The 23215-nt window shown below is 37.6% G+C and overlaps 2 protein-coding genes across 2 annotated transcripts in view; one reads left to right on the top strand and one right to left on the bottom strand.

Annotated features, from left to right (window-relative positions):
* The window catches only part of SLC25A21 (solute carrier family 25 member 21), a 762825-nt gene that overhangs the window by 513503 nt on the left and 226107 nt on the right, over positions 1 to 23215 (top strand). The window lies entirely within an intron of this gene.
* On the bottom strand, positions 15057 to 15999 carry LOC138156823 (phosphoglycerate mutase 1). Its single transcript, XM_069082269.1, has one exon. It carries the CDS (start codon positions 15965 to 15967, stop codon positions 15203 to 15205), a length of 765 nt encoding a protein of 254 aa, XP_068938370.1. The 5' UTR covers positions 15968 to 15999; the 3' UTR covers positions 15057 to 15202.

Genomic DNA, 23215 nt, shown 5'->3' with positions numbered 1-23215 from the left:
AGAGAGACAAAGAGAGAGAGACAGAGAGACAGACAGAGAGAGACAGAAAGAGAGAGACAGACAGAGAGAGACAGAGAGAGAGACAGAGACAGAGACAGAGAGAGACAGAGACAGAGAAAGAAACAGAGACAGAGAGGCAGAGAGACAGAGAGAGACTGCGATTTTTGTGCTTTTTGACTGACCAAATGAACGTAGTTTGTTTCTGATTGGAAACTAATCTCCAGTTGAATATAGAGAAGACAATGTGATTGACTAAATGAATGTATTTTCCAGGGGTGGAGTACTTGGACCTTAATACCTTGTGATTGAATTGAGAACTTACTAAATTATTGAGTTACACATGGTGAATGCTGTATTTTATTTTCTGTAAATGTTTTGCCTTAATCTGTCACTAAATAAATGGAGTTTGCTATGCTCATAATCCGAACCTGGAAGTTGCTTGTGCTTGGTGTTACATATATGTGGGAAAAGCCTTTGACAAACTATAACACACATTTATACTAAAAAACTCTACAAGTATAGGAGTACTAAGACTTTTTAATATAATAAAAATTATCTATCTAAAACACACAAAAAATCCATCATATGCAAAGGAAAAACAATAGAACTTTTACTAATAAACACAGTAATAAAATAATACAGGAGTATTGTTATTTGATATAATTCTGAAAGTGCTAGCAATAGTAAGACAAGAAAAGAAAATTCTCTGTTTAGCATTCAAAGTACTTCATAACCTTCCTCTACCATAACAATTATTTATACCTTATACCCCAACACTTACTCTTTGATCCAGTGGTGCTGTACTCCTGTATGTTCCACAAACAACATACTCCATCTCTTGACTCAAGATTTTCTCTGGCTGTTCCTCCATGCCTGTAGTACTCTCTCTCTTCTGGTTCAATTAAGGCCTGCTTGGTTGCCTTTAAGTTTCACCTAAAACCTCTCCGTCTAGAGAAAGCCTCTTCCAAAGATCTCTAAATTCCAATGACTTCCCTCTTTCAATTGCTTTGTATTTATTCTGTAAATAGCTTGCTTTCTTTGTCTTTGTTTGCATGTTGTCTCCCCCAGAGACTGTAAGCTCCTTTAGAACTGGGACTGTCTTTTTGCCCCTTTTTGCATCCCCAGTGATGCTTAACACAGTGCCTAACACAAAGTAGGTGCTTAAAAAAGGCTTATTGATTGATCACACACACACACACACAACCATCAAAATCTTTGTAGTAGCAATTCTTGTGATAGCAAAGAATTAGAAACAAAAAAGATGCCCATAGATTACAGAATGGTGAAACAAACTGTGGCACGTGAATTCACAAACTATTACTAAGCTATGGGAAATGATTAATGTGATGAATACAGAGAAGCATTGGAAGAACTACAAGGTTTGATCCAGAGTGAAATAAGCAAAACCAAAGATGTGTGTGTATGTGTGTATGTACACATACACACACACATATATAAATGCACGCATGTGTATATTGTGTGTATATGTATGTATATATGTATACACACATATATAATCACCACAGCATAAATGGAAAAAATGCAAAAAAACCCCACAACAACCTTGAAAGTGAATGTTGTAAATTACACAGAACAACTTATTTTGAAAGACGCTCCAACTCCCTTTTGCAGAGATGGTAGATCCATAAGCCTGTTACATTGCACATATTTTCTGACTTTTTTTGATGGATCATTCAGTTATGCTGAATATTTTCTATTTCTTTTTTTGTCTTTAAAAAGTATTACTTGTTATATGTAATGGTTCTCTAGAAAGAGGGGAGGGAATATTGGGAAAAATTATTGTGGTGTAATAAAACAAATAACATCAATAATAAGAACTTATTTTTTAAAAAGTCAGCTCAAGTACCACCATCAACATGAAATCTTTATTTTTTTAAATTGTTTTAAATTTTTATGATTTTTTTTTCATTTTTTCAAATGCTTTATTAACTTCTTATTTACATCATGAATTTCTGCCAGATTTTGAGTTGCAAATCTCCCCATTTTCCCCTACCCACCACCCCAAAATTGCAGTCCCACAGGATATACCCTCCTACAATCTGCTCTCTCCCATATTTTCTCCCATACCAATTTCAACTTTTCCAGTAGGGCATGGTGGATCTCTATGCCCCAGTGCCTGTATATCTTATTTCCCAATTACATGTAAAATAGTATTAATAATAGTATATGTATTTAAAATATTTTATTTTAAAACTTTAAATTCCAGGTTCATTCTCTTTGTCCCTTGTCACCCACCATTACTGGGAAGATAAGCAGTTCAGTACAGGTTGGATATGTGTAGCTAATGCAAAACAATAACATAGTATGTATATTGTAAAAGACTGACTATATTTCCCTCCCTCCTATCCCACCTCCTACTTCTTCTATTCTCTACTTTGATACTGTCCCTTTTCAAAATTGGATGCTTCCAACTTCCCTCCTTCTCAGCCTTCCCTCCCTTCCATCATCCCCCCTCTCATCCCCTTCCCCTCTACTCTCCTGTAGGGTGAGATACCCTATTTAGTGTGTATTTCTTTCCATCCCCAAACCAAATTCAATGAAAATAAGGTTGACCCATGCCCTTTTGCCTTCCTATTCTTCCCCTCCATTGTAACCATTTTCCCTTGCCTCTTCTTTATGAGATAGTTTACCCCATTCTGTCTCTCCTCATCTCCTCTCATTATATTCCTCTCTCACTTCTTAATTTCACCTTTTAAGTATCATCCCTTCCTGTTAAATTGGTCCGTGCCCTCTATCTATGAATTCCTGTAAACATATTTTCACAGACTTATATATGTATTCATATGCCTATATATATATATATATACACACACACATAATTTCTATTCCCTTCAATGATTTTCATACTGACAAAAGTTGCATCAGTTACAATTACTGTTTTTCTTTGTAGGAATGTTAATAGTTCAACTTTGATAAGTTCCTTATCAATGTTTTCCTGAGTAGGTGATTCTTGGTTTTAATCCCAGCTCCTTTGCCCTCTGGAGTATCATTTTCCAAGCCCCTTGATCCCTCAGTGTAGAAGCTGCCAGATCCTGGGTTATCCTGATTGTGTTTCTACAATATTCAAATTGTTTCTTCCTTGCTGCTTGTAATATTCTCTCCTTAATCTGGGAATTCTGGAACCTGACTATAATATTCCTGAAAGTTTTCTTTTGGGGATCTTTTTCAGCAGGTGGTCAGTGGATTCTTTCAACCTCTATTTTGCCCTCTGGTTCTAAAACATGAGGGCAGTTTTCTTTGAGAACTTCTTGGAGTATGATTTCTAGGTTCTTTCTTTGATCATGGCTTTGTGGTAGTCCAATAATTTTTAGATTATCTCTCCTGGATCTATTTTCCAGGTCAGTGATTTTTCCCATGAGATATTTCACTTGACTTCTTTCATTGTTTGAATCTGTTTAACAGCATCTTGATTTCTCATAAAGTTGTTAGTTTCCATTTACTCCAATCTAATTCTGAAGCAATGATTCTCCTCATTGAGCTTTTGAGATGCTTTTTCCATCTGGCAAATTCAGCTTTTTAAAGCATTCTTCTCCTCATTGCCTTTTTGAGCCTCTTTTGCCATTTGAGTTAGTCTATTTTTTAAGGTGTTATTTTCCTCTGTCAGGTTTTTGACTCTCATTTCATAATTTTCTTGCATCGTTTTCATTTCTCTTCCCAATTTTTCCTCCCTTTCTCTTATCTGCTTCTTAAAGTTCTCTATGGCCTGTAACCAGCTCACATTTTCCTTTGAAGCTTTTGGTGCAGGAGTTCTGACTTCACTGTCTTCCTCCTGTTCCATGCTTTACTCCTTTTTGTCCCCAAAATAGGAGTCTAATGTTGGAATCTTTTGTCTCCTTTGTTTCTTTTGCCTTGTCATGTCACCCCTCAGTCACTTAACCCCTGGGCTTTTTGCCACCATAAGACTCTGCCACCAGACAGGGCAGCTTTTGTCCCAAACTCTGGCATTTTCTAAGCTGCTGGAGGTATTAGATGGGTGCCCTTCTGAGGGCTCCACACACTCTGGCAAGCTGGACACACATCCCAGGACCTCCACCGTAGACTGCAGTCCTGATCCAAGCAGGTTAATGCAAGATTGATTACCCTTCAAATTGGTTGCCTCGTCCCCCTATACTCTGATGAACAGGAGCTGAAGTTGCCACCTGGCACAGGCTGGCTGTGCTGGAGTCTCAACGGCTTCTCACTCCGGGGGCAAAAACCTATGCACTCCCACTCACTGGGTCCCAAAGTCCACACTGCACTGACCTCTCACTTTGTCCTTCGCATTTATGTGTTGATAATTCTGCAAAGAGCCACAGCTGCTGCTGATCTGGAGTCCCTCCAGGCTGAGGGATGGTCAGGCCAGCCCTGGGTCTAAAACTGCTGGCGCAGGCAGGCCAGGCTCAGCTTCCAGAGCCCTGTGCTGGCTGATTCCTGCCGGCCTGCCAGCCTGTCCTCAGCAGATTAGGTTTTCTGTGTTATTTTGTGGGTTCCGCAGCTCCAAAGTTTGTTCAAAGTCCCCTTTTTACATTGATTGGGGAAGGTGGAACCCGGAGTCGCTCAGAGGTCGTGTTTCTACTCTGCCATCTTGACTCTGCCCCCATGAAATCTTTCTTGAATCTTCTGCTGCTATGTTCTCCCTCCTAAAACTATCTTGTATTTATTTTGCAAATGTAAGTACTTGGTCTTTGGAAAACCAGGACCTAATCATAGAAAAGGAGCTGATAATGAGTGGTTAAACTAAATTATATAAATGAGGCCATTCCCTGTGATTCCTTTATGAAATGTAAGTAAATCCTTCGAGTGCATTAAAAAGGTAGCCATTCCATAGGATGAACAGTGATTAGCCACACTCTTGGATATTCTTTCAAAATCAGTTTAATCTGCCCAGAAGGAACTCAGATTCAGAGTTATCTCACTTTTGATGGACTTCCTGGAAAGAGGAACAACTCCTCTATTGCTAAAATTCCAACTCAAACTATACACACCAAGGTAGCAAATTTTGTATTTCCTTTCTCTCTTTAGGTTCTTTCCTGAGGTTTGCCAGAATGCTAGGGCCTCTTATTCTTTCTTTTTTTTTTTTAAGATCCTTTGCCACACCTTCCTTGATCAAAAAATAAAATTAATGCCAGCATATTTAGCAGTCAATGAGTTAGTAGTAGAAAGGAAGGGAAAACAAATCAGAGCTGTGCAACCCAGCTTATCACCCCAGTCTACCACTGCTACAAGTTAGAACTCTTTGGGATACATATTACACATACGTTCATAATATGTACATACATTGATATGTAGTTACAGAAAATAATGAATAATATGTGTTTCTCTTTATTTTTTCCTCTGCTTATGTAGCCTTAATGCTACATATTTTCTTCTGACTACTTTTATACTGTATGTTCAGTACTGAGTTTGAAATAGAAGGAGGCCAATTTCTTTTGCTAATTTAGGGAAGATGTTGGTTGTTGATTTTAAATTTTGATGCACATTTAAAAAGTGAAATTTACTCCTTTTTCACAAAATTCTACAGCTTATTTTTAAAATCTGTTTTTATTTCTTTTTGTCTGGCTTTAATTTTGCTTGCATTTGATTTTCTGGTTTCTTATGGATTATTTTCATGATAATACTTAATCTCAGTATTCAATATTTCAAATCACAATACTGTGTGTGATTTAATCACTTATTCTTCATATAGAAATCAAATGCTTTCATTATCCTATTTCTACTAAATTTCATATTTGATTTACTGTTATTTGTGTAGTACCACATATTTAGAATTTTGTTTTACGTTTTATAATATTGGTGGCCATAGGTATTTCAGTGTAGGGTACAGTTGGCCCTTCATTACCTCTCTTTCCCACTCCCTTTATCTCCAGTGACTTAATCAGCCACACATAGTTACAATAATTAGTTAATTAAAAAAAAAAGCTTAGCTGGCAAGGTAATCCACCCACATATACCCACATAGTCCTCTTCTCAGCTACTTTACGGAATTTATAGTAAATGAATGGTTACTAGTTCAGTCATAATATCTCAGGGCCTCTAGTTAGGATATTCCTCATATTTAGGCAGAGTTTTGGTTCTCTGTGCTAATTTGAATTTGTTTGTCTCTAGTGAGACCCTGACATCTTTAAACTTGGGGCAAAAATTCAAGACACTGGAAATATTGGGAGAAAAGAAACAGAGACAGCTTGGGGTTGAGTCAAGATGGCAGAGTAGAAACAGGACCTCCCCCCAGCTCCAGCTCCCACCACCTCCAATTCATGTAAAAGGGGACTCTGAACAAACTTTGGAGCTACAGAACCAACAAAATGATACAGAGTAGCTAACTGCCAGCTGAGGACAGCGTGGCAGGCTGGCAGGAATTGGCCAGTGTAGCACTCTGGGAGCTGAGACCAGCCCCACACTGAGGTTTTAGCCCCAGGGTGGGTCTGACCAACCATCAGCTGGAGGGACTTCAAATCACCAGCAACTGTGGCCATTTCCAGAATTATCAACACATAGATGCTAAGCACAAAGTGAGAGGTCAGTGCAGTGTGGACTTTGGGAGCCAGAAGTTGGGAGTGCATCTGTCTTTATCCCCTGCAGGGAGAAGCCACTGAGGGCTGCGACAAAGCTGCCACCACCTGGAAGCTTCAGCTCCTGGCCTGCAGAGTGTAGGGGGACAAAGTGTCCAGTCTGAGGGGAAATCGCTCTTGCTTTAACTTGCTTGGATCTGGATTGCAGTCTAGGGTGGAGGTTTTGGGGTATGTGACCAGATTGCCAGAGTGTGTGGAGGCTTCAAAGAGGGCACCAACTAATACCTTCGGCAGCTGAGAAAACCCCAGTGTTTGGTATGAAACTCCCCTATCTGGTAGCAGAGTCTTACTGTGACAAAAAAGCCCAAAAGTCAAGTAATTGAGTGGCAAAATGAGCAGGCAAAGGAAGAAAACCAAGCAAAGCAATCCAACATTAGACTCCTATTTTGGGGAAAAAAAGGATCAAAGCATGGAAAAGGAAGACAATGAAGTCAGAACTCCTGCACCAAAAGCTTCCAAGATTAATATGAGCTGGTTATAGGCCATAGAGGACATTAAGAAGTAAATAAGAGAAGTGGAGGAAAAATTGGGAAGAGAAATGAGAACGATGCAAGAAAATTATTAAATGAGAGTCAACAGCCTGACTGAGGAAAATAATACCTTAAAAAATAGAGGAATTCAAATGGCAAAAGAGGCTAAAAAAGGCAATGAGGAGAAGAATGCTTTAAAAGCTGAGTTTGCCAGGTGGAAAATGCATCTCAAAAGCTCACTGAAGGGAATCATTCCTTCAGAATTAGATTGGAACAAATGGAAGCTAGTGACTTTATAAGAAATCAAGATGCTTTTAAATAGATCCAAATAAATGAAAGAATAGAAGGCAATGTGAAATATCTCATTGGAAAAACCACTGACATCAAAAATAGATCCAGGAGAGATAACTTAAAAATTATTGCACTACTTGGAAGCCATGATCAAAGAAAGAACCTAGAAGTCATTCTCCAAGAAATTATTAAGGAAAACTGCCCAGATGTTTTAGAATCAATGGGCAAAATAGAGGTTGAAAGAATCCACTGATCACCTCCTGAAAAAGATCCCCAAAAGAAAACTCCTAGGAATATTATAGTCGGGTTCAGAAATTCCCAGATCAAGGAGAGAATATTACAAGCAGCCAGGAAGAAACAATTTTAATATTGTGGAAACACAATCAGGATAACCCAGGATCTGGCAGCTTCTACACTGAGGGATCGAAGGGCTTGGAATATGATATTCCAGAGGGCAAAGGAGCTGTAATTAAAACCAAGAATCACCTACCTAGCAAAACTGAGTATCATGTTTCAGGGGAAAATATGGTCATTCAGTGGAATAGAGGACTTTCAAGTATTCTTGATGAAAATAACCAGAGTTGAATAGAAAATTTGGCATTCAGATACAAGAAGCAAGAGAAGCATGATAAGGTAAACAGGGAAAAGAAATCATAAGGAACTTATCAAGTTTGAACTATTAACATTCCTACATGGAAAAAAGATAATTTTAACTGATGAAACTTTTGTCAGTATGAAAATAGTTGAAGGGAATATCTATCTATCTATCTATCTATCTATCTATCTATCTATATCTATATAGGAGGTTATATGGGCATATGAATACATATATGAGTCTGTGAAAATATGTTTACAGGTATACATAGATAGAGGGCACAGGACCCATTTAATAGGAAGGGATGATACTTAAAAGGTGAAATAAGAGGCGAGAAAGGAATATAATGAGAGGAGATGGGGAGAGATAGAATGGGGTAACCTATCTCATTTAGAAGAGGCAAGGGAAAATCTTTACAATGAAGGGGAAGAACAGGAAGGCAAAAAGGCAAAACCTTATTCTCATTGACTTTGTCTCAGGGAGTGAATGACATATACACTAAATAGTGTATCTCCCCCTACAAGTGAGTAGGGGGGAAGGGGATGAGAAGGAGTATGATGGAAGGGAGGGTAGGCTGTGGGAAGGGGGGAAACTGGAAGCACACAGTTTTGAAAAAGGACAGGATCAAAGTAGAGAATAGAACAAGTGGGAAGTAGGATAGGAGGGAGGGAAATATAGTCAGTCTTTTACAATATATCCACTATGGTAATGTTATGCATAGCTTCACATGTACAACCTATATTGAATTGCTTATCTTCCCAGTAAGGGGGGGGGGGGGTGACAAGGGAGCAAGGGAATGAATCTGGAATTTAAAGCTTTAAAATCAAATGTTTAAAAATATATAAATACAATTATTAATACTATTTTACTTGTAATTGGGAAATAATTTATACAGACATTGGGCATAGAGAGATCTACCATGCCCTTCTGGAAAAGTCGAAGGGGGTATGAGAGAAGACATGGGAGAGAGCAGATTGGAGGAGGGGATATCCTGTGGGACTTCTATTTTGGGGTTGGTGGGTAGGGGACAAAGGGGAAAAATTTGTAACTCAAAATCTGGCAGAAATGAATGATGTAAATGAGAAGTTAATAAAGCATTTGAAAAAAAAATTAAAAGAAAAGAGTAAACACAGTATGTGGGGATACAACCATTAGTTTCAGCCTGAGTCTTTTGTTCTTCCATGCCTATAGGTGTTGTTTGTCCTACTTGGCCTCTTCTCCTCACTGCTCAACTCAGCCTTGCTGTATTGCTTTCTCCTTTAACTTGTACCTTTGCTGCTGGTTTTTTCTCACTCAATTATCAGATAGCATTAATTACATACCTACTAAGTGCCAGACATGGTTCTAAGGATTCAAGGATTCAACAAAAGGCCAAAGACAGTCCTGCCCTTGAGGAACTTCAGTCTTATGGGAGAGAAAACATACTAAAAATGCACAAAGTATATACAGGATAAAAGGAAATAATTAACAGAGAGAGAGAATTAAGTCAAATTAAGGGAGATTGGGAAAGGCTTCCTGTAGAAGATAAGATTTTAATTGGGGCTTGAAGGAAGCCAGGAGACAGGGATAAAGAGGGAGAGCATTCCAGGCACAGGGAACAGCCAAAGAGAGCCCAGATACAAGAGATGGAGTGTCTTGTTTGAAGAATGACAAGCAGACCCCTGTCACTGGATCATAGAGTACATTGCAAAGGGAAGAAAATGTAAGGTAGAAGAATGGAAAGGTAGGTGTGCAGATCCTTGGAATCAGTCTTGTATGAAGACAGTAATGGTCACAGGAAATATGCTGCATTTGTTAGGAGAAGCTTGAGTAATGGGCAGATTTGTTACAAATGAGCTCTTAGCTTTGTGGTGGATTATTACTAATAATGGAAAAGACTGTGTAGGGAGCATAGCTACAAAATTCGACTGACACATTCTAAACAAGTTCTAATTCAGACATTACTCATCAAAGATGAGTAGTAGCACTAGATAATCATAAATTTGGCTTATGCTAGTGTGGAAGCATATTAAAAAGAAAATAAAAACAAAAATCTCATTTCTAGTTCAACTTAAAAAAAAATATATAACCTAGCTGTTATCTTTGACACTTTCTCATAACCAATCTGTTGGTAAGTCTAGCCAGTTTCACATTTGCATCTGTTGAATATGCTCTCTTCTTGCCTCTGACACTGCTATCCCTCTAGTACAAGACCTAGTCACCTCATGCCTGTTCTATTGTATTAGCCTCCCTCAAGTCTCTCCTTACTCCAGTCCATCCTCATTCAGCCACCCAATTAATTTTCCTAAAGCAAAGTTCTTACCATATAATTCCCTACTCAATAAACTCTAATGCCCCCTATTGCCTCCAGGATCAAATACAACATTCTGTCTTTGGCATTCAAAGCCCTTCACAGCCTAGCCTCCAGATTTTTCCAGTCTTTTATACTCTGCCACACATTCTTCAGTACAGTAACAGCAAGGCACTCCTCTTGGTTCTAGGCATTCTCTTTGGCTGTCCCCCATGCCTGGGACACTCTCCCTCCATCAGCCTAACTACTGACCTCCCTGGCTTCCTTTAAGTCCCAAATAAAATTCTACTTTTTACTGGAAGTTTCCCCCAACCCCTCTTATCTAGTACTTTCCCCTGTTAATTACTTCCTATTTATTCTTTATGTAGCTTGCTTTCTACATATTTTTTTGAATGTTGTCTCACCCATTGTATTATAAACTATTTGAGTGCAGGTTCTGACTTTTGCCTCTTTTTATATCACCCAGTGCTTAGAAACAGTACCTGGGACATAGGAGGTGCTTAATAAATATTGATTCATTGAGCATGTTTAGAGTCGTTTTCAGACCTTCCCTTTAGGAAAGTGCTTAAAAGGTCAAAAATGGAAACTAGTCTTGGCTAATGGATTAAGGGTGATAAACAAATTTACAATAATAAATACCTCATTTGTAGATAAGAGTACCTTCCCCATCCCCTAAAAAGAAGAGAGTTATGATTCACTTAAGGGAGATATCCTCTTTCCCCATTTGGGCATTGATTGCAGGGAAGATAGTCTTTTAATGTTCTTTGAAAAGTTTTGAAGGAAGTATCAAAGGAAAAAAATTTTTGAATAAGATTAAGTTGTTATTGTTCCATTACATGGAATAGAATATTAACCTGTAACTGTCTTCTAACACCTTGTGTCCTTTTCCTTTTTCAATATTTCTATGAATTTTACCTCGAATTGTCTTCTGGTTAAAAAAATGTTCAAGGGCAAGGGAGAGGGAAGACTGTCAGTTTGCATATGTTTCTCTTTAAGTTGGGAATGCATGGACTTAGGATAATTTTAAATTAATAAAAATTTTTTCCATCAAACTTATGTCTAAAACATAGTTACAGCATTAATATTTTTACTCAACATTAGTTGCCAGACCTAAAGACCATATCATACCTAAGCTATAGTAATATCTAAGGAAAGGGTGAAAGTAATATGTGACATATAGGGAGCTGGGAAATATAGCTGTGATTTTGGAACTTTTACCAGACAATATCATAAGAAGTATTTAAACTTTATTTCAATGAATCAGCCTTCTCTGTCTCTGTTGTCTGTGGGTGATTGGCAGGGAGAATAGGCGATATCACTGAGAAGTGATACAAGCAAAGAAATTAGGCAGTGATGCTAAAGGATTCAGTCTCTAGACCCCTTAACATTCAGGTAATCAAGGAAGTTGGAGATTCTCAATGGAGAACTGTGCTACACTGTCAGTAATCCCATACTTGGTATCAGGAAGCAGTTGTTGCTACCCAGAATATACACACTATGACCAAAGAAGTTTTAGATAATGGTTTTGGACATATAGGTCAAGAGAGGACCTTAAAACTAGTAAGGGACAGGCTTTACTGTCCCATGAGGGTCACAGATGTCGTTAAGAAATGTGAGACATATGCACATTATGTGCAAAGGAAAATACTGTAAAATTGTGTTGCATATTTGGAAAGAATATAATCTCTTAAAAAGCTTTGAAACTTGTCTGCATTGACATTCTATCTCTGGAAGGAAGGAGTAAAGACATAAGTCAAATTCTGGTAGTGACTAATTATTCCACAAGGTATGCATAAATTTCCTGCGTAGAAACAAGAAGTTTGCAGAGTTGCTAAAATATCAGAGAAGCATTTCTTGATGTATGGATAACCTGCTAGTATCTATTCTTATCTAGTCAGAAACTTTGAAAGCACATGTCTTGAAGAGATGTTACCTAAGAGTGGCACCTAGAAGTCTAGAACTACATTTTATGTTCAAAGAAATGCAGAGTCTGCTTTTTCTATAAAACAGTGATGATCATGCTAGGGACTAAGGAGCTGAGGAAGAGGTGGCCATGAGAAACTGCATAAATTTGGGAAAGCAGAAACATGGCCAGTGGTAGTTCAAAGATTTCAGAAAAAAGGTTGTATGGATTGATCAGGGATGAGAAGTGTCCACGAATTCAAGTAAAAAAGCACCTAATATATTCCAGGGAGTGTGTGCTGGAAGATAAAAAGAAACACAAAAATAGTCCTTTTCTTCAAGGAACTCATAGTCTTATGGAAGAGACAATCTGCAAACAATTATGTACAAATAAGATTATCTATCTATCTATCTATCTATCTATCTATCTATCTATCTATCTATCATCTATCTATCTATCTACTTCTCTCTCTCTCTCTCTCTCTCACTATCTATCATAAATTGGAGATAATTACAGAGTAAAAGCACTAGCATTAAGGGGGACAGGGAAAGGCTTCTTGTAGAAGCAGAGAATTTAACTGAGACTTGAAAGAAGTCGGGAAAGCCAGTAGTCAGAAATGAGGGAGAGAGTTACAGGCATAAGGGACAACCAGTGAAAATGCTCAGTGTCAAGAGATGAAGTGTCATGTGTAAGGAACAGAAAGAAGATCACTGGATTAGAGTATGTAAGAGGAAATAAGGTGTAAGAAGAATGGAAAGGTAGGAAGAGGACAGGTTATGAAGGACTTTAAAAGCTCAAGAAAGAATTTTATATTTGATCCTGGAAGTAATAGGGAATTAATGGTATTTATCAGATGAGTATAGGGGGTGTGTGAAATGGTCAGATCTGCAATTAAGGAAGACCAATTTAGTAGCTGAGTGTAGGATGGACAGGGAAGTGGGGAAATACTTGAGAATGGAAGATAAGCAACACACTGCTGAAGTCCAGGCATGAGGTGATGAGGGCCTGTGCCAAAGTTGTGGCAGTGTCAGAGGAACAAAAAGGGCTTATGCAAGAAATCTTAAGATCGAATCAACAGGACTTAACAACAGATTACACACACACACGTAGCAATAGTGAAAACTCAAGGATGACACTACGGTTGTGAGCTTGGGTGATTGGGGAAGTGGCGCTACCTTGGGAAGTAATGGGAATGTTTGGGAGAAGGGAGAATTTAGGGAGAAATATAATAAGCTCAATTTTGGACATATTGAATTCACAATGGCTAGGACATATGGTTTGAAATATCTAATGGGAAGTTGTAGATGCAATACTGAAGGTCATAAGAGGTTAGGGCTGGATAAACAGATAGCTAAATAAATAAGATCTAAGAATCATCTTCATAGAGATGATTTCTGAATCTGTGGAAGCTGATGATAACATAAAGCAAAATAGTGTAGCTGGAGAAGAGAGCCTTAGGGTACACCCATAATTAGAAGATACCACCTGAATGCTGGATGGAAGATCCAGCAAGAGTGAGAATGGGCAGTCAGACAGAAAGAAAAACAGAAGAGAGCAGTGTTATCAAAAACTGACGAGAGTATCAAAGAGAAGAGGGTAGTCGACAATGTCAAAGACTGAAGATAGGTCAAGAAGGATGTGCATAGAGAAAGTAATATTAGATCTGGCAACTAAGAGATCACTGATAACTTTGGAGTGAGCCATTTAAGTTGAATGATGAGATCAGAAGTCAGAACGCAGAGAGCTAAAAAGAGAGTCTAGTCAAATCAACACATGTATTAAGTACTTACTATGTACTGGGCACTATGTGCCTAAGATACAAATATAAGAAAAAACAAAGATAAGAAAATATAACATATATTTTATATTATATTTTATATAATATAACACATATATTAAGTACTTACTATGTACTGGGCACTATGTGCTTAAGATACAAATATAGAGATTTTTATATACAAAGATTCCTTCCCCCAAGGAACTTACATTCCAAAAAGGGGAAGAGACATAAAAAGGAGGTGAAATGCATGGTGAGCAGGGGCATGCATGGGGGAATGATAGTGAAGTCCAGAGAATGAAGGATGACCAAAAGAATGGTAGGAAAGGAAGTGGATGTGCCCATTGTAGGCAACCTTCTTAAGAAGCTCAGCCATGAAAAGGAGGAAAAATATAGGACAAAAGATAGTGGAAATGCATAGATCAAGTCATTGTTTTTTTCAGAATGAGAGAGATATGGGGATTTTTTATTTGTTTATTATTTTTTTTTATTGCACATCACTCTTTTATTATAGTGAACAACAAAAAAAGGCGGGGAGGTTAGTACAGTTATGCTAAAACTGATGAGTACCCAGGTGGCTAGACAGAGGCAAGTGGACACTGAGATACACTTAAACATGATCGAGGGGCATTTTACTGCCACAGAACAGAGCGGGGCTATAAAACACACAATGAGATATACTCGTCCACCCCTTAGAAATCAAAGAACTCTTTCTTCTCTGATGTGGCTTGAGATCTCTGATGACTACCAAGAGGGACAGTTTAATTTCAAAAGTCACTAATAACCAGCCTAGAAGGGTTTTTTGTGAAAGCAAATGTGACAAACATTGGGACATAATCTCAACCTCTCAGATTCATTTTTCTTGAATTAGGGAGGAAATAAGACTTTCATGATTTGTTAAATAACCACCCAAGTTATAGGTAGCTTACTACAACAGCCCCTGAGAGGGCTGCCCTACTTGCAGGACTGGCTCATAGCAATAACTGGACCAATTGCTTCTTTCAACTCCCCACATTGGTCACTTCTTACTATGTCCCCATCCCTAACTCCTAACCAGGTCCTTACCGAGCCAAACCACCCAGGAGGCATTTTGACTAATGTGGTTGCGGGGAAGGGCAACAAGAGAGAAAAGAATTGGTCTGAAACAGGGAGGAAATGAGAAAAGGAGCCATCAGTCCCCCACCTGCAGCTATGTGTTGTGTTCCCTAAGATGATGGTCAGTGTGTGGAGCAGGCAGGGGAGAGATGTGGTGGGACAGTGAGAAGGGAAGGACCTGGCTACTGCTGGCACATGCTGGTAGCCTGTTTTCACTTCTTGGCCTTGCCTTGGGCTGCCACAGCCTCCATGGCTTTGCGAACAGTCTCTTCATCCCCGAGGAACTGCATGGGCTTGACTGGTTTCAGATTCTTGTCCAATTCATACACGATGGGAATGCCAGTGGGCAAATTCAGCTCCATGATTGCTTCTTCAGACAGACCCTCAAGATGCTTGACAATCCCTCGGAGACTATTGCCATGAGCTGCAATCAGAACACGTTTTCCTTCCTTGATCTGGGGGACAATTTCCTCATTCCAGAAGGGTAGAGCGCAGGCAATGGTGTCTTTCAGGCTCTCACAGGAAGGCAGCTGATCCTCAGTGAGATCTGCATAGCGACGGTCCTTGCTGATGTTGCTGTAGAAGGGGTGGTCAGGCTCCATTGGAGGTGGTGGGATGTCATAGGATCGCCGCCAGATCTTCACCTGGGCCTCACCATGCTTAGCAGCTGTCTCCGCTTTGTTGAGGCCTGTCAGACCTCCATAGTGCCGCTCATTGAGGCGCCAAGTCCTCACTACAGGCAACCACATCTGGTCAATGGCATCTAGTACTGTCCAAAGGGTACGCATTGCTCTCTTCTGGACAGAGGTGAAGCAGATATCAAATTCATAGCCAGCATCTCGCAGCGCTTGGCCGCCGCGCTTGGCCTCCTCGTGCCCGGGGGGGCTCAGGTCCGCGTCATACCAGCCGCTGAAGCGGTTCTCCAGGTTCCAGGCGCTCTCTCCATGCCGAATCAGCACCAGCTTGTAGGCGGCCATGGTGGGGCAGAAGCTCAGGGCAGTAGGTCGGGGCAGTCTATTTATTTTTTTTTTTAAGCAATTGTGGTTAAGTAACTTGCTCAAGTTTACATGGCTAGTTATTTCTGGGTGTGGTGCTAAGTATCTGAGCCCAGATTCTATCCCAGATCATCCCAACTCTGGGGCCTGTGCTCTTACTCACTGAGCCAGCTGGCCGCCCCTTGATATGGGGATATTTATATGCAGTAGGAATACAGCCAGTAGACAGAGAGAGATTAAAAATTAGTGAGAATGGGAATAATGGAGGAGGTAATTTGTGGAGGAAGACAAGATGGAATGGGATCACTTATGCATGTAAAGGGTTTGCCTTGATATGGAAAAGGACCACTACTTGTGAGACTTCTGTGAAGAGGGAAAGAATGTAGGAAGGCATGTAAGTGATATGAGAAGAGGAGGGGAAAATAGGAGGCTCTTGAAAATTGACCTCAAAATTTTCACTGAAACATAAAGCAATTTTCTCAGCTGAGAGAGTGGAGGTAAGCAAAGCAATGAAGGGCTTGAGGAATGATGAAATGTTTTTGAAAGTGATTGATTAGAGAGGCTTGAAAGAATTGTCTTACTGCAGTGAGTCCAATTGAGATTATATAAAATATTTCACAATGGCCCTAACAGCATGGTTCCATGATTTTTTTTCAGCTTAATTCAGTAGGACAAGAATAGGAGTGAAGGCAGCAGATGGTGGGAATAATACAAGTCTGGAACTTGACAGGGAAAATTTGAAAAGAAGAGGATAGTTCAGAGTTGAAGAGGTTTACCAAAAGGTAGATATAGGGAAGGGAAGGGAATGTAGTCAGTGCAACAATAATGGTCTGGAAAAGAACTAATGGAGGGATTGGAGATGTCGAAGAGGACAAAGAACAGAATTAGGTGTTTCAAGATGGAGGGAAAAGAGGAATGACAACAGATTACAATCAGATAAAAGAATTTCAGAGTTTATGAAAATGGAAGTGTTACTCTTGATGGTAATGGCAAGGTAAAGGACATGACTATCTCTGTATGTACCTAAGATGGGGTAGAAGAGTAGGTCGTGCAAATAAGTAAGTTGAAGAACTTAGTGGGAAGAAGTAAGAATTTAGTCGAAGAAGGAAGTGTGTTTGAGAGAATATCAAGTTCCCTAATTCGAAGACAGGAGTAGGTAAGGAGAGAAAGGCAGTAAACCAAGTGGTGAACTCCCTGAGAAGAGGAGGATGTCTTGGAGTTTGGTAAAGAACAGCCACCAGAATCTTGACTGAGTGGTAATAATAGATTGAATGAATCTCAAATGAGGAGCTGTTACTGAGAGATAGTCATAGAGGGAAAGTCTAGACAAGGCAATGGGGAATGAGTATTCCAATTCACCCACCAGAATTCATTTCACCAGAAGTTTGAGTAAAAATGCACAAAAGTTTTATAAAGCTTGGCCAGGGAAACTTCATCATCAGGATGGAGCCAGGTTCAAGTAAAAGCTAGAAGATGGAAGGGATCAGAAAGATTCTGTGTTGTGAAAACTGCATCCTGAACTATAAATCCATAAATGGCAAATCTGCATCTCCATTTTCTCCTTAGGCTTCCTCATGGAATCCTAAACTATTTCTATCTGGATAAAAGGCAAGTCATTCTACAGTCTGTCTCTTGTGCCTGGAATGCTCTCCTTCATCTCTACCTCCTTACTTTCTTGGTTTCCCTCAAGTCCCAGCTACAATTCTGCCTTCTACAGGAAAATTTTAGGCTCTTCCATAAACCTTCCCTCTGTTGACTGGTCCCCAATTTATCATGTACGCAGCTTGTTTGTCTATAGTTGCTCATTAGACAGTGAGTTCCCAGAGACCAAGGACTGTCTTTTATTTTCCTTTGTATCCCCAGCACTTAGCACAATCTTGCCACAGAGTAGGGACTTTATGAATGTTTATTGACTGATTCTCTTATTTCTTTCCTTCTTTGGGGGAGGAGGAGTAACTAGTTACCTCTCATAACAAATAAGCATAGTCAGGTACAAAAAACTCCACACATTTACCATGTACAAAAATATGTTTCATTCTGCACCTTGGGTTCATTACTTCTCTGTTATGAAGTGGATAGGTTGAATGCTTCATTATTAGTCCTCTGGAGTTATGGGTCATGATGATGTTGATCAGAGTTCTTAAGTCTTTTCAAATTGTTTTTCTTTACAATGTTGCTGATACATTTTTTGTGGTTCTACTCATTTGCCACTGACAGCATTATTATGGTTTATCTTAAATACATATTCATGATTTTAAGGCATAATAATGATTCATTAACTCATACACCATAATTGTTTTAGCCACTCATTTAGTTGGTTTCATGTTTATTATTGATCAGAATCCAAAACCTGTATGAAGATAGATTGTAAAATAGAATGTAGGAAGATGTATCTAGGTGTGAGCTCAATTTTCTTGACATTGAAAGAGAAAATTTAATTAAATTCAAATGTATATTTATATGTGGTGTATATGTATGTGTACACACACATATGTTAAAATAGAATTTCTGATACTATGTCCTGATTTTAAATTAGTTTTTAAGTTGTAAGATGTACTTTATAAATGTGCAATTTGATTGAAAGAATTATTCAAAGCCACATTTTTAATGTTTTGGTTTATATTAGCCTATTTTACATTTTGAGCCTTCTTTGAATTTGTATAATCCTTATTAATTATATAGTTATGTAAACAAGTAAAGTTTATTTCTTGTGGCTTATGGTTAGTTCTGGCTTGTTATTTCTGGTGATCACTTGTCATTAGTTATTTCTCAGGCAATGCTAGTAAAATATATTTTAGATTTCTATTGTCAATATATCAATCTATTCTTCCACAGAAATAAATGCAACTGGAGGAGCTACTAACAGAAAAATTTTTGCTTATCAAGATCCATTTTACAATATCCAGTGTTACATAATATTTAATATGTGTTATAATTTTGTCAGTTGTGCTAACTTTAATTTATTTCATTGCACTAATAAGGGACAACTAATTAAATGTTATTAACAAATTGGTTAGCTGGGAAAAAGTTGACTCCTTCACTGGATATTTACTTTTTAAGTTAAAGTCTGACTTGTAAAATGTATATCCTCACAATATCGTTATGTAAATCTCCTAGCACTTGTGTGAGGCAACTTCAATTAGAAATGTCTAGGATCACAGGAAATTACTTTAAGCATAATCAAGCTATCTGTGCTGATCTTATGTTTCTGAAAGATAATATTCTTGAGGCTGTCATCAAAAACTCATTTAGAAATTACATTGCACAGAAGATTTCACTTGCTTTTGTTAACATGCCAAAATGTTGTTAACTTATCTATAATAACATCTAGACTGATTGAGCACTTGAAGTCACATATTTCCTTAATATGTAAGGTATTTTACTAGTACATGCAGAGGGAAATTTATAGGGCTTTTAAAAAAGTCAATTATCTTAAATGTTGTGCCAAGGAAGGCACAACTAGTCCTACTTGTCTTATTAAAAAGGTATAGACCTTTAAATGGGTAGAATAAACTCCAAATTTCACAGAAGGTTGATTTCTCTTTATTTTACAAATATTGTATTAGGTAAACCTCCATTAAAGTCTAACTTTGGTGCCTAATTATGATATGAAGGTGATTCTGGTTCTCAAAATTGTGATCGGTATCTAGTCAAGCCAACAAGTAGTTATTAATTTTTACTGTGCTTAGCATCCATGTCAAAGTTTTAAGAAGCCCTACAAACTGAAATGCCTCCAAATATGGGCCCAGTTACAAAGCTATGTTGTTCAACTGAGATCTAGTCATTAAAGGCAATTTTTCTATACTGTTGGCATGATGATCTGTACTGAGGGAGAGAGGAGCCACATCCATGAAACAGTGTGTTTTTTGAAACATTGATGTAATTATTAGAAACACACACATATTAAAAAACCGTGTGTGTGTTACAAGTAGAGTTTTTATAATAGTGAACAAACCCTGGCTGGGAAGAGTAGCATAGTGGAAAGAGTACTTAGCTTTGGAGTCATAAGATCTGGATTCAAATCCCACTTCTAGTTTTTATTTTTTATTTGAGCAACCTTGGTCAAGTTACAGTCATTTGGGACTTCAGTATTTTCATCTATGAAATAAGGAGGTTGGATTAGATAATCTCTGAATACATGGAAGATATTCTAGTTTTATGATCCTATATATCAAAAGGAGTAGACATTCAAGTAAAATAGAAATGAAAAATGTTTCCTCAAAGACATTTATAGATTTCTTAATTTTATTATTACCTTTATGATTGCATAGATTACAAATCCTACCATGAAGAACCAGGTCAAAGGGGCGGCTAGGTGGCGCAGTGAGTAAAGTGCTGGCCCTGGAGTCGGGAGGACCTGAGTTCGGTTCCAGCCTCAGACACTTCACACCCACGCAAAAAAAAAATAGCTGTGTAACCTTGGGCAAGTTACTTAAGCCCAATTGCTCTCCAAAAAGGCAAAAAAAAAAAAAAAAGAACCAGGTTATAATTTAATCTGGATTAGTTGTATATACTATGTTGTCTGCTTCAGTGGGACTGATATATTGACACTGACCTCTGCGTTTTAATTATATCTATAAGGGAAATATAAAATGTGAATAACTTGCTAAATGTACAAGAAAACTTTGTTAAGCCAATTTAGCATAAGACTTAAAAGCAGAGATAAATTGTATTGGAGAATTAGAAACTGACATGTAGTATATTTTTTCTGCACCCAGCACAGTATCTCACATAGCAGCATTTAATAACTATTTACTTAATTGAATACCAAAATATTTAGGAGAAAATATTTTCCACATCACTTGATAAACTAAAAGGGCAGTCCCATCAAAATGAACTGGTGTTATGTATAATCAGTTAGCTCTACTTACCTTTTCCCCACACAGTGGGGAACCTGTGTTGTCCTGTTTATAGAACTCAGTCATTCTAGATGCAATCACCTTTAAGTTGTGATGTTTGTTATTTATTTTGTCAAGCTGACAAGTTGGGCCTCTTTTTTAGAAAGACAAGAGACACATGATATCTGGTACTTTTCTAAAGAGCTTCTTTCTGTGACCTGTCCCCAAAGTTGGTAGGGTAGATATACATTTATTTTATACATTGTATTATTTATTATATATATAAATATATATATTATACAGTATATATATAATATACATTATATTACATAACTTCAAACATGTTTTCACATATTTACTTTTTATGTTAGCCATGCTCAGCCAACCAATAAAGCTGCTACTTAGGGAGTAACAGCATCTTATTTTCTTAAAGAATGCTCATTAAGATGAATTAAAATCTTTATTTAATCTTTCTACAATTATCTCTTTGTGTTTGGCAATTTCAAACATAAAGGTTACAAACTGCTGATTCACTGAAAGGCTTGTTAAGTCTTTACCTTATTAAGTGGTTACATGGCATTCCTATAGCTATTACTAAGAGATTTTTTCCTTCCCTATAGCACTATATCGGTAAAGAGTTGTGTAGTAGTTACTTTATTAGCACATAGTGTAAAATAAGATCCATATACACAAATTAATTAATTTTGTATTATTGGAGGGGTAGAGAAAGCATTATTGTAATAGATTGTACCTAGTAACAGAAAAGATTTGCTCTTTGTTACTATGCTGCTCATATTTCTTACCCACCCCCATGTGCCATTTTATTTAAGAGAAAACCATAAAAGAATAATGAATTATCTGACAGTCTCACAACACAAATCAGTTGTATCCCAGAAAATACAACTTATAGCTTTTATATGCTTAGCTTGCCTTGGCTTACAGAATGATCCCGGCCTCCTCTAGTACCAATTATCAAGTAGCTAATGTTTTGGTTTGGGTAACCTGCTGTCATGTACTTCATAAGCAGGCCTGGTTTTATGAGTAAGTACAAAAGACAACCCCCCTCTATGACATAATTTCAAGGACTCCAGAAAGGGGCCTCTCTCCTGAAAACAAAATAACAAAACATCTTACCATTTGCTTGTTGATGCCTAGCATTCCTTTAATAGGCAACAAAAACTTTCATGCTACAATGGCAATAATAGCTCAGATTTATATAGTTCTTTAAAGTTTATAAAATACATTCATTATCTCATGATCCTCACAAAACCCTGTGAGGTAGGTGGTATTATTAGTTGTATTTTATAGATAAGGAAGCTGGGGCTTGCTGAGGTTAAGTATAAGGCAGCATTTTACCCTAGGTCCTCTTGACTCCAGACATTGCTGTATCATTCAGTGGTGCCTCTGTATCTAGAAATGAGTTCTGAGATAAGAATAAAACTGCTGTGGTAGTAACTGATAATAGTTGCTTTCTGAAAGAAGTTTTAATGGGTAGAGATGAAGAGAACTTGAAAAGTGTTAAGTGTTAAGTGAGCAGTCCTCCTATGTGAAAAGAAGAGGAACTTCCTTGCTAAGGATGTCTTTTGCCTCCTTTGCAATTTTGTGTCTAGCTGTTTCTGCCCTTGGATTTTTTTAAAGAGAAAAATTAATGACAAGTGTGAAAGGGATTTGAAAATAAATGGACTGTGTAAGTTGAAGAAATAACATGATATAGTAGATAGAAGTCAGAAAGATCAGGATTCAAATCCTGTCTCTGATTTACAATCATTTTGTGACTATGGGCAAAAAACTTCAATTCTCAGTGTGCCAAACAATGCTCTTAGATTGAATTACAGTTGAGTTAGTTAATTCTGTAATTGAAGAGAGTTTCCTGGACAGATAAAATCACAATTCTAGACAAGAAACAGTATGTTGAAGATCTTATTAAGGCTTTTAAATCCTTATTCATTTGTTCTGCATTTTATTTTATTTTTTCATAAGGCAAAATAAATGTTTTGTTTTTATTGTATTAAATATCTTATTTTATCTGCATATCAAAGTGTTCAAATAAGACATGCTAATAGTCTTAGTATAATATAAAAAGGTTAAGAAGATTAAATATTATAAATGTAGAAATCCTTAACAATGGGCAATCTCTTCAAATAACAAATGCAATCTCAGACCACATAATCTCCATAATTGCATGCCCCTATAGCTATTTAATAAGTGTTTTAACATTACTTGCTTCATTCACTTATATTTAATATTAAAATTTAATTCAACTAGCATTTTTAAAATGTGGAGGGAACTCTTAGATGCTAGATATACAAAGTCAAGTCAAACCAGTCGTGACACCATACTGAGATTATCTATCTATCTATCTATCTATCTATCTATCTATCTATCTATCTAT

This window comes from Petaurus breviceps, unplaced genomic scaffold, assembly GCF_028583685.1.
Source record: "Petaurus breviceps papuanus isolate PSGF00001 unplaced genomic scaffold, PetGlider_PUasm1.0 164, whole genome shotgun sequence".
Classification (NCBI taxonomy): Eukaryota; Metazoa; Chordata; class Mammalia; order Diprotodontia; family Petauridae; genus Petaurus; species Petaurus breviceps.
The sequence above is the reverse complement of the archived record's forward strand: the minus strand, read 5'-3'. Positions and strand labels throughout refer to the sequence as shown.